Consider the following 15,490-nt stretch of genomic DNA (forward strand, 5'->3'; position numbering starts at 1 on the left):
CTGACAGCCTGGCCCGTCAGTTCTAGTGGTTCTGTCAGTCTCTAGATGCACTGGGATGGCAGACATGCTTCTGCACCTAGTTTTACTGGGAGCTCAAATGCTCACACTTATGTGACAAGTGCTTTACCACTGATCCACCTCTCCAGCCCTATGCCACCTATTTCAGCTGTCTCTTCCTACCCTTTCCCAAGTCTTCTAAACCTGGATCTATGAAGCTGGTCTTTAGGAATAGGCACAGCTGCAAGCTGAGACAAGCCTCTACCCAGCCAGACAGGCTTCAGATGCATCCATCTCATTATGACATGGAGAGCAACCACCATGGGTAAAAACCAGGTGGAAGTCTGTTGAGCAATTCCCTGCTCTGGCCACTTTCATTCTCATTTTAAAGCCCTGAAGTCTAGACATGACGTCCTTGGACTTGACACCAACCTGGCTCAGTGTCTATTCCAGCTTCTGTCTAGATGCAGATGTGGTGTGACTAAACAAATAATCTTCTAGGATACACATTGTGTAGTAGACTTGATCTCAGTGTGTATTTGAGGGTAGGAAGAGGCAGGAGGTGTCTAGGTTCAGTGTCTGGGAAGTGAGGGATTTCCTTGACTGAAAATTCTGCTGAGTAGTATTTTCTACTCAGTTGGACTGAAAGCTGATTCCAGAACATTCTAGAAAAGATACTCTAATATTAAGTGACATTTTGATATACTAACATTTTATAAAGTAAAAATCATGTTCTCTAAAACATATGGAATATGCTCCCAGAGCTCTCATGGCTCAGATTCCAGCTAGCTGTGCACCCTTCCAGTGGCAACTGCATCAGTAGCCTGTGTGGCTGTCTAGTCCTTATCACACTTTGCTGATTTCTGGTGTCTGCCTGTCTGATACTCTCCTTTTTTGACAACGAAAGTCTTAGTGTCGGTGTAGAACTCCAGCGAGGCCCTTCTCGGCCACTCAGTCTGGCCACACACTGGCCTCTTGCTTTCGTGCTCACCACCTCACTTCACGTCTATTTTTAGTTTTCCTGGCTTAAGCTTCTTCAGGCCACTGAAACACAACCCTCACTCTCTTCTCTCCCTCTGGCAAGCATGCTGCTGGTAGGAGCCCCCAGGTAGAAACTGCTTCGAAACCCTTTAGTGCCTCTTCTTCAGGAGCCCCTATGGCTTCAGGATCACAGCTCGGCCATTGAAGCTGGTCATAAACCAGCCAGCTTTCTGATAGGATTTAAACTTTGAAGCGAATGTGGCCATTTTCTCTCAGATGAGAGGATCGCTTCAACTTCCGCTTGGCAATTGCTTCCTTTCCTTGGAGGTAGCTGAATCTCGTTTTCTTTAAAACCGTCTTTCTTCCAAAGTTGCCTGCCATGCCGACCGTCATTAGTGCAACGGTGGCCCCAAGAACAGGAGCTGAGCCCAGGTCTCCAGGGCCTGGTCCTCACCCAGCCCAAGGGAAGACCACCGAGGCTGGAGGTGGACACCCAAGTGGCATCTATTCAGCTATCATCAGCCGCAATTTTCCAATTATCGGAGTGAAAGAGAAGACTTTTGAGCAGCTCCACAAAAAGTGCCTGGAGAAGAAAGTTCTTTATCTGGATCCTGAGTTCCCACCAGACGAGACCTCTCTCTTTTATAGCCAGAAGTTCCCCATCCAGTTTGTCTGGAAGAGACCTCCGGTGAGTAGTCTCCTGGGTTTTGTAGCTGGCTGAAGTTTGTCCTCAGAGAAGTCCTCCCACTCAGCACCTCCCCAAGCACAGCTGTGCACATGGGCACTGGGGGAAGGATCCTGGCAGGGGCCTGCTGGGCTCTGGCTGCAAGTGTGGAAAGGGGAGGACAGGGTCAAGTCCAAGAGAGGGCAGGCAGGGCTGGTTCTCTCTCACTTTCTCTCTTTTCTGCTTTTCATGAAAATAATCAGATCCCTAATTCATCAATAAAACGGCCATCCCTTCCCCATAACCAGCTGTAGAATGTGCAGAGATACCTTCTCTGCCTAAATGTATTGAGACTGCTTCCATTTCTCAGGCTAAATCATGAGATCTTGTCCTTTCGTTTGCCAGTGACCATAGATTTCTGAGACAGGGAAGCCAGGAGAAGAGGAGCAAGGCAAAGATTACCTTTTCAAACATAGAATACTGGGCTTAGAAGAATTTTTGTCTGTTTGCCTCACTGCATACATTAGGAAGTCAAGGCCCAGCATGAAATAGACCCGGCACATGACAGGGCCTGGGTGAAACCCTACTCGCTAGCCTCAGGCTTTCACTTACAGGGATCCACCAGAGGGAAAGTTATGTTCCTATGTCTTCCCCTTCTCTGGTCATGCTTTCAATGTGACTTTTGCTTTTGATACAAGAGACATTTTAGTTACAAAATAATCTTCAATGGTAGAACTCTGCTTAGCATGTATGAGGCCACATGCCCCATCCCTGGCACTGCTAAAAGGTAGATAGATGATAGTAGGTAGGTAGGTAGGTAGGTAGGTAGGTAGGTAGGTAGATAGATAGATAGATAGATAGATAGATGATAGATAGGAGAGAAAAAGTAATCACAGAAAGACTTATTGTACATCTACTAGCTTCACATACTATGCAAGTTACTAAGAGAGTCACAAGTAAGAGACAAAACACTATCATAAAGCCTGGAGTTTTTGGTTTTGTTTTGTTTTTTTTTTTGGTTTTTTTTTTTTTTTTTTTTTTGGTTTTACGAGACAGGGTTTCTCTGTATTATTTTGGAGGCTGAAGCCTGGAGTCTTAAGGGGTTGGGCAATGAGTTAGAGTGACTGTCAGGACTCCGTGTCCAGAGTGGATGGGGTCAAAGAGAGAAGGTCATGTCTGGAGAGAGAAAACTTCCCTGAAGAAGTAATGTTAGGCTTTTCATAGGATTCACTGGCTTTGCTTTTCTCTATTTACTAACTAGAGCTGTCACCAGGCTCATCTACTCTTCGATGCTCTTTGGTAAGGCCCATCATGGCTGTCATAAGTGTTCTCAGTTTAGAAGAGAATGCTGCAGAGGGCCAGGTGTAGCTCGGCACACACCCTGTGTGTGTGAGGTCTCAGATTCCATTCAAGCCATGGGGGTGGGCAACCCAATGTATTTAGACTGTCACACCCCTGTTCAACTTGCAGCATAAGTCTTAGCTGAGCAGCAGTCCTTCTTAGCTTAGCCCATGCTGCCCTCTCTCCTTCACCCTCTTCTCCCAAACCTAATACTACAGCTGAGCTTCTGCCTGCAGTGCCCTGCCAGGGTTTGGCTGATCGATTTGTCCTTGCTTTCACTGAATACCTGCTCAAATGCTATTCCTTCAAGCTTTCTCACCTCTCTTCTCCCAGTGTTGAGAGCAGGATATATTCATGGCCCTTTGTAGACACAGGACACATACCGACCACAACAGTACACAAATGATGATAGTGAATAAAAACCCATATCTAAGGGTTGGACCCAGGACAGCCCTGCTTTCCAAAGTCGGGGGCCCCTACTTCTAAAATCCTATTCAAAGGACAAACGGAGCAAAGCCTACAAACAAAACACTGTTCTTACTGAAATCACTGACGGCTTTGACTCCAAAAGCTAGATTTGCATATATATAAAGGGTCTGCGATGCTCTGGAAGTGACAGTAATCCCAAGTACACACTGTCCTGTTAGCACACATGAACCAGTGTGCTCCAAGAGACCTGGCTGTTCAATATTGGGCCCCTGTCATCATCACCAACAACCGAGATCCTGAATTTTCCAGCCTCCTGGTTAAAATGCCTGTGTGTCCCACATGTGTAAGATCAGGACATGGGGGAGGGAGGAGGGGGTGGAGAGATGGTTCATTTGGTTCTGAGCACCTACAGGGTGGTGGCTCATCACTGTCTGGTTTTCCCAGTTCCCAGGGATCTGATGCCTCTTATGATCTCTGTAGGTTCCAGCACACATGTGGTGTACATACATATACTCAGGCACACATACATATGTACATATAAACCAAAAGACTGAGGCATACGTCCTTGTATTTATAGAATGGGTTTAGAAATGGACAGTTGGAATGGGTCATACACGTGTTATCCAAGCTCTTCACTTTGCATGATTATGGTCAGAAAGTACAAAGGATTATGTATGAGTCAAACAAATTAATTGAAATTAGAAAATTGAAATGACTCCAGAACTTTCTGAAATGTAAAGCTGTAGCCAGGCGGTAGTGGTACAAGCCTTTAATCCCAGCACTTGGGAGGCAGATCTCTGTGAGTTCAAGACCAACCTGGTCTACAGAGTGAGTTCCAGGACAGCCAGAGCTACACACAGACCCTGTCTCAAAAAATTAGAAACAAAAAACAAAAAACGTAAAGCCATTCTGGGAGACATCCATTCCCCATGCACTTCCTTGGACATAGTAACCTCTGTCAGGCCCAAGAGTATGAAAAGGGGACTGTGTCCTGTGTGTAAACACACTAGATGGGAACTTCATTTTCTTGGCATATCCCCTGCCCCGCCTGTTATTGGTGTTATAACTCCATATTCAGCTATGCTTTGCCCAGCTGTCTATCCTTCCTTCCTCCTAGCCTAGCTAATCCCCTAGCTGCCAACACCTGGACCTGAAGAAAACTGCCAGTCAGACAGAAGCCCCTCAGGACCTCCATCTAGATGGCCTACTGCTTGTTACCATCGTTGAAAATGTCTTGAATTACACTCTAAGAGTGATATTGAGTTGATTTTCCCAAACTGTCATTCATCACCAACCGTATTTCACCCAAGCTGAAATTTTCATACTAGCACTTGCTGGTAGGACAAAAAATATAAACCCAGAGACAGATACCAGGGTTCAAGCTGAAGATCAGAAAAGCAAAGCAGCCACACCACCCTCTTACTCTATCAAGGCTTGGGCAATCCTGTCTTCAGTGTGGCTGGAGACTAATTTGCTAAGTCTGAGACCCTGTCTTATATTCCTCTCCAGTGCTTGGATTAAAGGCATGCACCACCGACGCCCAGCTTCTATGGCTAACTAGTGTAGCTGCTGGGATTAAAGGTGTGTGCCTCTATAGCTATGGCTAGCTTTGCATTCTGATCCAGGCAAGTTTTATTAGATTGTTAAACCCAATTTCCAGAACCCAGATCACTACTACGAGACCAATTCCAATGCAAAAACAAAGAGTCGTTATTTGTGAGTTGACTTGGGTCCCTCCATAAGCCGTGGCAGCAGTGATAACAATAGCAGCAGCAGCTGCAGAAGCAGCAACGGGAGCAGAACAGGATAGGGAATGTGGTTTTTATAGTAGCCAGACAGGAGGAAGGGGGCTTGGGGAATTCCAAACCTGCCTAGCTATAGATTTGGGATTGGCTGCCCTGAGTCTAGGGGGATTTCTAAGCCCTCTGGCTTGTGATTGGCTGCCCCCATGAAGTGTTGATAATTTCCAATCTGAGGGGAATTCCCACCCTGAGGAGATTCCAAACCCAGGGGGAATTACAAGCCTGAGGCCTGGGATTGGTCAGTTTTTCCAGCTCAAGGATTGGCTGGTTTTATGTCGGTGGACAAAGATGGCTCCGATTCTAGAGCCAAACTGTGTTTCTTTCTATGGTTCTTTTTGTTTTTTTTTTTTGGCTCCACTTTTAGGGCCTGGTTCCCTTATACAGGTTCCAATTCCAGGGGCAAAGGGTATTCTTTTGGTGCTAGTCTCAGAATTTGGGTGTTTTTCCCAGACTCTAGGTTTAGGGATAAAGTGTCTCTTTCACTGGCTTGGGTCTCAAATCTAGGATGTGTTTCTTTCACTGGGTTGAGGCTCAGAGTTGAGCCATTCAGGGACTGTATAGGAGTTGCAGATCAGGGATTCTCTGGGGCCTGGGTCTCTCAAGATCATAAACAATACATCACCACACTTGCTTGATCTCCTTGTCCACAGGAAGTGATGGCCACTCCCCAACTCAGCCAACCACTTTGGAAGGAGGCTTTGCCGTGTAAGATGCACTGTGGTTTCAGAGCTGTGGGGAAAAGTGAGAAATATGAGGGAAAATACTGCACAGCGTGGAAAAAAAGAGGCAGATCAGACCCCCTTGCCCACTTCCATGTCCCACACCCGACACTCCCAGCCCACGGCTCGACCTTCTTCCATGATGCCTACCAGCGTGAATCAGACACCTTGGCTAGACTTTACTGCTCTCTGTGTGACCTCATCTCTTTACCTTTTCCGAGATCTTCACTTCACTGACAGTTCGATTCCCAACACTGGTATAGCAGCTGACAACTGTCTGTAACTCCAGTGCCGATGGATCTATCGCCACTTTCTGGCCTTCTTAGGAAGTGCATACATGTAGTGAATATAGTGAACACAGAACAGCCAAAATACCCATACACATTAAAAGTAAATTTAAATAATTTTAAATTTAATCTCTAGTCAGATATGGTGGTTTGAATCTGTAATCTTATAACTCAGAGGAGGAGGCAAGAGGATCAGGAGTTCAAGGCCAGCCTTGTCCACATAGTGAGTTCATGGAGTATAAGAGATTAGTCTCCCAAATAAATAAATAAATAAACTCCAATTTGAAAACACTTGTTTCTTATTTACATAATTTTAAACATTTACTTATTGTATATACCATATGTGGGGTAGTAAGGGATAAACAGGATAATATGTTTAACATACAGTAGATGACAGTAAGAAAAATAGAGGAAACAACCTCTTATTGACAATTTCATACATGCGTATAATGTTGTTCTGTTTTGTTTTGAGACAGAGTCTTACTATGTAGCCTTGACTGGACTGGAACTCATTATGGCCTAAAAATCACAAAGGTCTACCTCCTGTAGGTGGACTTTCTTTGGACCATCAGCTCCCAAATAATGACACTGAGACTTCTTATTAAGTATGAAATCTTGGCCTTAGCTTAGGCTTTAGCTCTTATGACTTAAATTAACCTGTTTATATGAATCTACCTTCTGCCAACTCTGCTCAGCACTGTGTCCCATGTCCTCCCTGTCTGGCTGGTGAATCCAACCTCTCTTGTTCCCAGAGTTACCATCTTTGCCCAGAAGTCCCACCTATCCTCTCCTGCCTAGCTATTGTCTGTTCAGATCTTTATTAAACCAATCAGAAGGTGCCTTGGCAGAGACACATCTTCACAGTGTACAAAAAGATTATCCCACAATAACCTGCCTCCTGCCTCTGCCTACCAAGTGCTGGGATTAAAGGTGTGTACCCATCCCCCCATATTTATTTTTATTTTATGTGTGTGGGTGTTTTGTCTGCATGTATGTGCACCACATGCACACAGTGTCCTTGGAGACCAGTCGTTGTTACCAAGTGGGTGCTGAGAACTAAACCTGCAAGAACACAATGCTCTTAACCTCTGAACTATATTTTTGGTTGTGAGCCTAGCCTTTAACGGCTGAGCCAGCTCTCCAGCCCAACCTCTGAACTATCTCCCCAGCCAGTTTTTTCTTTTCTGAACTATATTTTTGGTTGTGAGCCTAGCCTTTAACGGCTGAGCCAGCTCTCCAGCCCAACCTCTGAACTATCTCCCCAGCCAGTTTTTTCTTTTCTAAAGCTCACTGATTCTACTTTGTGGCATCTGTATGTGCATGGATGTAAGTCCATCTCCTGGAGCATGGTAGCCTTTTGGGGAACCACATCCCAGAAGAAGACTTAGTCACCTTCCTCCATCAGCTATCAATTGCTAATAGTTTCTCATCCAGGGTGGTATTTCATGAGCACCTCCCCAGTCCATGATGGAATTGTTGGCTGGCTTGATCATCTGTAGGTCTGTGTGTGTATGGTCATATTCATTGTGAGTTCATTTGATAAACTGCACTGTCATATATGACAAATAGTTTGGCCACAGACACTCACTACTTCTGGCTCTTACAATCTTTCCACCTCCTCTTCTGCAGTGATCCCTGTACCTTGAGGGGAAGGGCTATGATATAGATGTTCTATTTAGAGCTAAGCACTCCACAGACCCATTCTGTGAACACTGACCAATTGTGGATCTTCATGTTAGTTGTCATATACTGCAAAAAGAAACTTATCTGTTGAGGGTTGAGAGATGCACTAATCTATGGGTGTAAAGATAATAACTTAGAGGGAAATTTAAGACTATGTCTATTTAGCAAAGTGATAGTACTAGGGCCCTAGGTATTGTGACCTAACTAGTCATGGGGTTTGGTTCATTTAACAATACCAGGCATTAGTTCCGTCTTGTGGAATGGGTTTTAAATCAAGCCAGAAAGTGGTTGTACCAGTAAGGCTGCTGTACCAGTAAGGCTTTCTTGCCAAGACAGTCACAGAGTAGTATGTAGAGAACTCTATGTAGTTCATAAAGTTCATGGCTGTGTAAGATTGCTTAATACTTTTCTCCCCCAGTAATTTAAACAGACTACAGCCCTATAAAAGCTACCCAGTATGCCAGGGGGTGGTGTCGCACGCCTTTAATCCCAGCACTCAGGAGGCAGAGGCAGGTGGATCTCTGTGAGTTTGAGACCAGCCTGGTCTACAAGAGCTAGTTCCAGAACAGCCTCCAAAGTCACAGAGAAACCCTGCCTCAAAAAACAAAAAACAAACAAACAAAAAAAAGCTCTCTAATAGAGATGAAGCTTTCTGGTTGCTACCAGCTTGAGTCTCCATGTTCTATGACTGAACTGTGTGATGTGTTCAAAGATTAGGTCTTACCATCAAGTTCTAGAGAGTAGGCAAGAGCAATAACAATGGCTTGTAATGTTTAGGGAAATCTATGTCTGCAGAACAACAACATGAAAATAGATAACCCATACCCAGCATTGGGGTTTTTATTTGATAGCCTATGGTGCCTGAGGGAGGCATTGTCAACCCCCCCATTATGGGGTAACTCCATTTAAACTCCTTTTATATACGTGTGTGTATTTTAGGAGGTTTCTACAGTAGGATTCCATGAGGTATTTTCAACAGTCTTTAGTGTTAACCCTCCTCATATGTCCCTCCTTATCCTACACTTCCATACCCCATCCCATTTAAGAGAAAAACAATTTTAATTAAGAATAATTCACACATATTATAGTATCCTGATGACAAAAATCATGGTTTCAAGCTTTAGTGGACCTAAGAGTCTCCTAATAAACTGATTTAAAATGCAGAGACTGGAGCTGGGAAGCAGCTTGCATGTAAAGTGAATTTTAGTCATGAGAATCTGAGTTGTGTCCCCAGAACCCATGTGAAAAAGTCAGGTGTTGTAAAGTATATCCCTGTAATCCCTATGCCAGAGACATAGAGATGAGTGGATTCATGAGGTTCATTGGCTAGCCATCCTAGCCTAGCCAGTGAGCACCAGGTTCAGAGAGAGACACTATTGTTACCAGTGGTCAGGGCCTGGGCTGGATATTCTCAGGGTCTTGGCCTCCTATCCAAAGAATTGAAAATAAGGGATCACATAGATTTACAAAAGAAACAAGATAATTATATTCTAAGGGAAGCAGTAAAACAGATGGTGGGGAATATGTCAAGACGGACAGTTGGCCATGTGAGTCAGAGTACTCAAGGGCCCAATTCAGATTTGGAGCTTCCTTTTATGGTATTCAAGAAACAGAGGAGGTGATTGGTAAGGGGTGTAGTTTGGGCAGTTATTTTGACTGATAGGCCATACATTCATACATTCATTTTCCCTACTGCGCATGTCCCTTCCCACAATGCACCTGGCATTGTTCATACACATACCCAACTATGCAAAGGCATAAGATAGTGGGTTACTGTCCCTGCAAAGTTACTACAGGACTCAGTTTTGTATGACTGAGCACGTACTCAAAACTATTTCAGACCAGACTGGCCCTCTGTTCTTTGGTATGTTAACTAGAAACCATCTGTTTCAGCAAAGTGCTAAGTTGGGGCATGTAGTGCACCATTGTGATCTCTGCCAAGATCAAGGCCAAGCAAGATCACTGAGTTTAAGAAAAGCCTGTGCTACATGGGGAGACCCTTTCTCCAAAGCAAAAAGGAATCACCTGTGTAAAAATAAATACTTTCCATATAGCAGCTGGATCTCTGGACCTTAGAGAACATTTGGTTTTGGTGAACACTTGACATTAGGCTGTTTACATAACCTCTTAGTTAGATGTTCTCTCATTTATATGGATGGGGCCTTACCTATCTACTGTCTACCTACCCCTTTAGACCCTGGATTTGGGTTGGTAGCAGGACAATAAGGTTCTTACCTGAATGGAGGCTTGTAAAATAATGCTTTATTGGTTGCAACAGAAGGTTCTAGAAGCCATGCAGATTCCCATTTTTCACTACTATCTTTCCATAGTCATAGGCTTTATTTTTATTTACTGATTTTGTTCAGCATTTTTAAATTATAATAGTTGATGCCTGATAAATGGTAGAGTAAAAATGTTGAAATACTTCCTTACTTTGCTTAATTCACCCACTGTTGGCATTTGGCAGAGTCTAAAACCTTATTTAAAGTTGGTTTCTGTCTCTGAAAAAAAGAAAGAAAGGAAGGAAGGAAGGAAGGAAGGAAGAAAGAAAGAAAGAAAGAAAGAAAGAAAGAAAGAAAGAAAGAAAGATGTTTGATTGTTACCAGGGGTGGGGGGAAACTACAATTCAGAGACGGGACTATGTGTAGCCTGATGCAGGTTGGGGTCTGGGGGTTCTATGGTTGCCGGTGCATTGTTTGGAGAGAGGTGTGTGTGCAGCAGTACTAGTGGGTGAGGGAATTAGCCTGCCAAATGCATTACTATAAGCATAGGGGAGCATAACCCCAAACGAAATGCAAGTTCCAAGCAAAATTGTCTCCTATACTTGTGGGCCCCAACTCTGACTCAAAAAACAAGATGGACAGAACCTGAGGAACAACACCTCTGGCCTGCATGTGAAAACGTGAAAGCAGACACACACACACACACACACACACACACACACACACACAGAGTGAGAGAGAGAGAGAATAAATATTATGTACAGAGAGAGTAATAAATAAATGCAGAGATGCAGCCCATACCTCAACTTGAGGAGATATTTGAATCCTGAGACTAGGCCTTAAAACTTACTTATTATTTATTAAATTTTGTTCTGTCTTTGCTCATTTGGTTTCCTTTTGTTACAATTAATGTAATTAATGCTGGCCTAGAACCCCCCATGTTGCCTGGGCTGGCCTGTAACTCAAAGAAATCCTCCTGCCTCATCTTCTCAAGTGCTGAGATTGTGGTATGTACTATCACACCCACTGGAAAGCTGCATTTTACATTGGTGTTTCATATTGAAGTGGATACCTGAAGTTCAAAGAGTACACTTTGAGATTTCCAGGGCAGATGAAGGCGGTGGAGCTCAGTGAGCTTGTTGGAGGCCTCGACACCCCTCTAGCGTGTCGCCTGCCCGTCCCACCTTCCTTCCCACTTTCCCCAGCAAACACAATGAAAGTGTGGGAGAGCCAAGCATTCTTAGCAGCAGTCCTCTCGCACCCATGGGCTGCAATGCAGCTCACTTGGCATGCACTAGGTCCTGGGTTTCATCCCAAGCACCACACAACCAGGCGTGGTGGTCCATGTCTGTACTTTCAGTGCTGGGAAGGTAGAGACCGGAGGATGAGAAATTAAAGGTCATCCTAAGCCTCATAGTAAGTTTGAGCTCCAACCCACATTTATTTGCCTCTCCCAATTACCACACTTCCCCACCCAGAGGTACTAAATGAGGAGAAACGGATGTGTTGTATTTGCCCTGGGGTCAGCTGTATTAGGGTCTTTTGCTCTGAGATCCAGATACTTGCCCTCTGCATCCTCATAGACCAGTTCAAGGTCTGCAGGGGTGGGGCAGGAACATCAGGAGAACGAGGCTTCATTACCCTCAGACAAAGGCTTGGAGCGGATGCCTCCTATGCATTCAGCAGCCTGTATAGGATTAGTGTATACAGCATGTTTAGAAGGCCCCATGCTATATCCCATTGATGGCTAGTGTCAAAGGCATGAATGCCTTTTGCTGAGGCAGGGGGAGCTCTCTGAAACTTTATCTTCTCTTTTTAAAGCAAGAGTCCCAGCAAGGCTGTTCGAGGTGCCCTAAAGGTCTGCAAGCCATTGTTGTCTGTCCCCCAGCCATTTCTGGCTTGCTCTCTCCCTCCCTGGCTCCCTCTCTGACTTGCATGTGTTGCCCCTAGACCATGGGCTCAGGGGCCTCTAGCCAAAGCTGCTGACTCTGACCACGGCCTTTCTCTGGACTGTGTTCATTTGCATCAAGCTGCTGAGGGTGGAGGAGCTATATAGGCTCCGGGCCATTCACCAGAGGATTAGGCCTGGGCTGAGGGTGCAGCAGGAGAGAGGCCGCAGCGAAGGCCCAGTTCCGCTAGTCATCATGCCCTACCTGCTGCCGGGATTCTTCTGTGACAGGGTGATCCGAGAGAGGGACAGGCGGAATGGAGAGGGCACTGTCTCGCAACCTCTCAAGTTTGAGGGGCAGGATTTTGTCGTTCTCAAACAACGGTGTCTGGCTCAGAAGCGCCTCTTTGAAGACCGCGTCTTCCCAGCAGGTGTGCAGGCCCTTGGCTCACAGGAGCTGAGCCAGAAAGCCAAGATGAAGGCCATCACATGGAAGAGGCCGAAGGTAGGGGAAGGGGGCATGAAATCTGCAGACAGCTGTTGGGAAATAGCGAGTGAAGCGGTCAATGCTCAGAGCATAAGGTCGTGGATTCACCCTAACTCTGAGCAAGTAGCTTAGTAGGGTTCTCCTTACCCGTGTAACTTCTTCCACTAGGATTACAGGGTAGAATCGGTTAGCTCAGCTCTTCCTGAGAGCAGGAGTTTGGGGAGGAGAGAGTGGGGTGGCAAAGAGAACAGAGGCATGGAGTTTCAGGGTCCACAGAAGGGACAAACAGTAAAGAAACCGGAGGCAGGAGGACAAGCCTTAACCTTCTAGCCCAAGCTGGCTCAGTGGCATGGTGTCAAGTCTGGTTAAACAGAAAGGTCCCCGCTGAGCAGCCAGACTCCTTCCTGAGTGACACAGTTGACCCAGGCTGCCCTATCAAGGGCCTTCCTAGGAGCCCTGGCATGTCAGTGGGAGAAGGTCAAAGTGCTTAGAAGCATGTGGGACAAAGCCCTTCTGCAAGCAGATGCCTGTAGCTGTAAAAGAACATTTGGAGCTGGCAAGGAGTGTGTGTGCAAACCCAGAAGATCTGCAAGGTGGGTTCATTAGCATATGTGTACTTTTTTGGTTAGTTAAATTTCTTTTTTAAATTTTAATTAGCTTCTAAATTTACTTTTATTGTGTTTTTAAAAGATTTTTAAATTTTATTATTTTAAGCTGGGTGGTGATGGTGCATGCCTTTAATCCCAACACTCGGGAGGCAGAGGCAGGCGGATCTCTGTGAGTTGGAGGCCAGCCTGGTCTACAGAGCAAGTGCCAGGACAGCCTCCAAAACTACAGAGAAACCCTGTCTCAAAAAACCAAAAAAAAATTATTTTTTTAAATTCTGCGTCTGTGTGCCTGTGTGGGTACATGTGCATGGCATGGGAATGCAGATGGCCACCGATGTCTGAGGTGTCAGATACCCCTGGAGCTGGGGTTACAGGCTGCTGTGAGCTGCCTGATGTGGGTGCTGGGAACCAAACTCAGATCCTCAGGAAGAGCAGTAGGTGCTCTTAACCACTGAGCCATCTGTCCAGCCCTAAACTTCTAATTTTACAATTACAGGTTTATGTATAAATTTTTATGTATAAAAATTGTATAGATAGGCGTGGTGGCACACGCCTTTAATCCCAGCACTTGGGAGGCAGAGGCAGGCGGATCTCTGTGAGTTCGAGACCAGCCTGGACTACCAAGCGAGTTCCAGGACAGCCTCCAAAGCCACAGAGAAACCCTGTCTCGAAAAACCAAAAAAAATTGTAAAGATAGCACTGGATCCCATGTGTAGTCCTTCTCTGTGGTTTTACTCTCTGCAGTTTTAGTTACCTGTGGTCAACTGTGATACAAAAATACTAAAGGGAATATTCTTGAAAAAGTTCAAAAGTTTTAAATAACATCCATTATTGTATATTGTTTTAATTGTTCTATCTTATTGCCTAATTTATAAGCTAAGCTATCTTCAGTGTGTGTACAGGAAAGAGTCTAATATATGTGGGCATTGGTCCTACCCATGGTTTCAGATTTTTAGGGGTCTTGGTATCTACCCCAAAGATAGGGAGAATGGCTGTACTCAGTCCAATTTTCCTTTCTATATCATGACCCAGCACATTTTCTGTCAATAACCAATATCGATATATTATTGAAAGCAGTGCCCACACTTTCTTTCCTTAGAGACTGTCCACTATCTTTTATGTTCCAAGAATCCTCCCTTACATAGTCACTTAGGTATCATGTCTCCTTAGCCTCCCTTCTCAGGTTTTCCTTGTTTATGATGTGCTGCATAGTAAGGATTTTGTAAAATGCCTCTCAGTTGGTATCTGTCTCTACTTTTCTCCTGACTAGACTGGGCTTATGTATTTGTCTGTGTGGGGACACCAGACCTTGAGCAGAAACCCACTTCCCTTTCAGCCTGGGAGCAGGCAGCTGTGTAATGTTTACTGAAAACAATTCAGTGCTATAAAGCTCTTGATAGGGCTCAGATAAGGGCTCGCTCACTGAGATACCATGACGTTCACACCCCCTATGGCTAGATGCCTCTTCCTGTCCCCCCTGCTGTGTCTCCCCGATTCTGGGGCCGATTCTGGGGCCGGAGATTAAACCACCAGCCAGGAGGGTGAGAAGTCTGGAAAGAATTGTATGTAGATGGATGACAGAAGTCCTTAAAAAGGGAAGCTCTTTTTTCCTGGAGAGACTTCTCTCTCCTAAGCGGACTTGGAATCTCCTCCTAAAGCTGACTTGGGAAGCATAAAGTTTTCTTAAAGCAACCGACCGGTCTCTGTGTCATCTATCCTGACAACCTCGCTACATTCTCGGATGCAGGCCGCACAGCAGGTGCGACATGTCTGTTTTTTAAAATAATTTTTAATTTTTATTTTATGTGTATGAATGTTTTGCTTGCATGCATATTATGTACCCCACATGTGTGCAGTACTCCTGCAGGCCAGAAGAGGGCAATAGAGCCCTTATAACTGGAGCTACAGACCATTATGGGTTGCCATGTGAATGCTGGGAACTGAACCAGGGGCCTCTGCAAAAGCAGCAAGTACTCTGAACCACTGAGCCATCTCTCCAGCCCTGGGCTTATGTGGTTTGAGGAGGCTAACTGCAGAAGGCAAGTACCTTCTCATCACACCACAAATTGAGGGCACAGGCTGTGAACATGCCTCCTCAGGTTGAAGGTTGAAGTGCCCATCAAATTTCTGTACTGTGAAGTTTCTTTCCCGCTCCTTTATTTCTCAGAAGCTAGAACCTAAGCATAAGCTCACACTTAATGACTAGAAAGTCATGTTCCACAGCCTTGAGCACAGAGTGTCTTAAACATTCGGGGGATAATTCTGCATGAGAGTGTGGGCTGTGTCCTCTCCATGTGCACCTCTGTGCAGCCATTTATAACAATATGGACTCATGTATATTGTCTCTTATTTTGAGTCATTGTGTCATTGCCCGTTATCCCA

The 15,490-nt window shown here is 45.1% G+C and overlaps 1 protein-coding gene across 2 annotated transcripts in view; it reads left to right on the forward strand.

Annotated features, from left to right (window-relative positions):
- Window positions 1-1,048: 1,048 nt before the first annotated feature.
- Window positions 1,049-15,490, forward strand: part of Capn3 (calpain 3) — a 47,252-nt gene continuing 32,810 nt past the window's right edge. For both annotated transcript variants that reach the window (XM_040746102.1, XM_040746103.1), the window contains exon 1: window positions 1,049-1,666. In XM_040746102.1, the coding sequence (XP_040602036.1) occupies window positions 1,358-1,666 (309 nt within the window). In that variant the 5' untranslated portion in view covers window positions 1,049-1,357. The remainder of the gene's footprint in view (window positions 1,667-15,490) is intronic.

The sequence above is a fragment of the Mesocricetus auratus genome, unplaced genomic scaffold (genome assembly GCF_017639785.1).
Source record: "Mesocricetus auratus isolate SY011 unplaced genomic scaffold, BCM_Maur_2.0 Super-Scaffold_100004, whole genome shotgun sequence".
Taxonomy (NCBI): domain Eukaryota; kingdom Metazoa; phylum Chordata; class Mammalia; order Rodentia; family Cricetidae; genus Mesocricetus; species Mesocricetus auratus.